At 37.8% G+C, this 2,439-nt stretch overlaps 1 protein-coding gene across 1 annotated transcript in view; it reads right to left on the reverse strand.

Moving 5' to 3' along the window:
* rragca (Ras-related GTP binding Ca) overlaps positions 1 to 2,439 on the reverse strand; it is a gene marked incomplete in the record, with an annotated part of 17,755 nt that overhangs the window by 6,054 nt on the left and 9,262 nt on the right. Inside the window, 3 exon segments of the mRNA XM_014016333.1 lie at positions 273 to 421; positions 670 to 812; positions 1,941 to 2,055. Of these exon segments, the coding sequence (XP_013871787.1) occupies positions 273 to 421; positions 670 to 812; positions 1,941 to 2,055 (407 nt within the window).

The raw sequence follows: 2,439 nt of genomic DNA on the forward strand, positions 1-2,439 counted from the left end.
CCATTCCACATTATTACAAATAACTTCATTTCTGGACATTTATGGTTTGATTTCTTTGTATGTATGGATCACTTCGGTTGTTACCAACATCTGGTGAAAGTTTCATGTCATTAGCACCTCTAGTAATATATTTACTGAGAAAAACGGTGATGTGTTCAATACTTATTTTACCTGCTGTACTTAAGTTATCCGTTTGCATCCCTTACTGCAGTGTAAAAGTGCTGGTATTTTGAAGCCATGTACGCTCTGTAGACACGTCGGTGCACGTTTACCTTTGCGCTCGAAGCTCTCCTCTCTCAGGATACAGACGAGAGCCAGGAACTTGGTGACCTCYTTGAGGTACAGCACAGTGGTGTTGTTGAGCTTGATGATGGCCATGGACTCTTTGTCGTAGGCGCTGCCGCTGCCATCCTCCCTCAGACTGGWGAGACAGAAACACAGCAAGGTCATCTAAAGAGAAGAAACGATCTGCAGCTCTTCTCTGACAATTATTACTCGTCCAGCTTCAGTCGGATGAACTCCAGAGAGTAAAGAGTAARAAAATCATAGAATCTTTAGAGTTTAACGTCTTTTTTCTTCACAAACTGGACATTTAACATCCATTTAAATTAGTTTTTTCACCCCCATCTCTAAGCAAAGAYAGTCCTTCAATAAAACCAACATGCGCACCCATAAATGCAGGAAACATCGATAACCACGTCGATCATATCGCAGCAGAGTTCGTAGGACTGCATGTCGACAGGCGAGCTGTCTGTGGCGATGTAGATCTTACTGACGACATCAAACAGGAAGGCCTTCTCGATCCCTGAATTCTGTCAGCAGCACCAAGAAACAGAACAAAACAAAAAAATAAAAAATAAAAAAGCAGGTTAGGAAATTACATGATTTAGAAAAGAACAGATGAAGATCTTTGACATTAAAGCTGCCGTGTTACAAAACTAATGGTGAAATWTTTTCTAATAAACTTCACCACTTTAAAAGTGTTTGAGATAATTATTTAATCTTTAAAAGATATCAGATGAAGCAGAATTCTTGTTCTAACCCAGTAGTTCTTAAAGTGGAGCGATGTTCCCGCCTCTTACTGAAACAACTGCTCCACTGACTGATGCTGAGTGATACTCCTGATGTTTTCCCAAGAAAAACACTTCAAATACGAAAACACAGCATGTGTGTATGTGCCGGATTGTGTGTGATGGTCAAATGTCGGGTGTGGTGTCCTGTGCGTTATTGGTGTTCATTTCACATGTTGTATAATTTCTATCGGTTTCTCTCTTTACTGTTCTTATATTTCTCTTCTACTTTTTCTTTCTTACTATAGTAATAAAAAAGCCACTGATGATGCAGAAATTAAGAAACTAACATTCAGTTTTGTTTTCTACTGAAGTGGCAAAAAAAAAAAATAAAAACACCATTGCTTTAAGGCTTTAAAGTGTCTTAAAATTACAGCCTGTCACATAATCAGTCATCTATTGTTGTTGTCAGTCAGCTATCAGAAGTGTTTTGTAAACAACAAAACCTTTAGAAATATGGACTAAAGTTCATCAGTTTGAACAAACGATGCCTCCAGTGGCCTGATGTGTCATAAACAAAGAAATTTCTCATGTTTTTTTCTTTATCAAATGACTTTAGTTTGTTATTTTTGCTGTTGATCATGAAGTTACAGTAAACTAAGCCATTATTAGGCAGCGTGCTTTAAAGTGGCTTAACCCGTAACAATCAGTGCAGCTTAAAATGACTACAACRCAAAGTACCACAGAAAAGACTAAAAACATTCCAAATACATATTTATTCCATAGAAACAAACAACAAAAACACACAGGAGCCTGACAGTCTTTATGACATTAAAAAAATCCAAACTCACCACACACATTTTTAGAAARATCATTTCTGAAGGAGCATACGTGTGTGCCAAAAAAGGACAAAAAATGTTGTTTACTTACAGAAATAAAGATGTTTAACAGGTTTTCCAACGTTGGGAGCTGTGGGATGAGTTTCTGCACCACTTTGCTGAAGGCCTCAAATATAGAGTGGTCATATATACTCGTCAAGTAGAAGCTAAAAATGGCACGCACGCACGCACGCACACACACACACACACAAAGAGGAAATGAATAAGCTAATACTCTGAGACGTTTCCTCTAAAATGCATCTGAAACCAGGTTAAAACATAAATCAGCCACAAGACAAACAGGTGCTGAAATGAGAAAGTCTCAGTAAAACCTGACTGTCTTCATCTGAGTGYTGCAAAACTGACAGCACGTGACTTTAGTTACAGAAACACACAAAACCTGAGGAAGTAAACTATAAAAGGAAGCTGAATGATTGACGGAGACTTGGTTTAACTCTACAGTGTGGAGAAAAAAATACTAATACTACTCCCAGTATTTCATTCAAGGAATGTTGTGTGTATTTTGTTCAGTAACACAAACAGGAGTGGAT

The sequence above is a fragment of the Austrofundulus limnaeus genome, unplaced genomic scaffold (assembly GCF_001266775.1).
Source record: "Austrofundulus limnaeus strain Quisiro unplaced genomic scaffold, Austrofundulus_limnaeus-1.0 Scaffold143, whole genome shotgun sequence".
In the NCBI taxonomy this organism is placed as follows: Eukaryota; Metazoa; Chordata; class Actinopteri; order Cyprinodontiformes; family Rivulidae; genus Austrofundulus; species Austrofundulus limnaeus.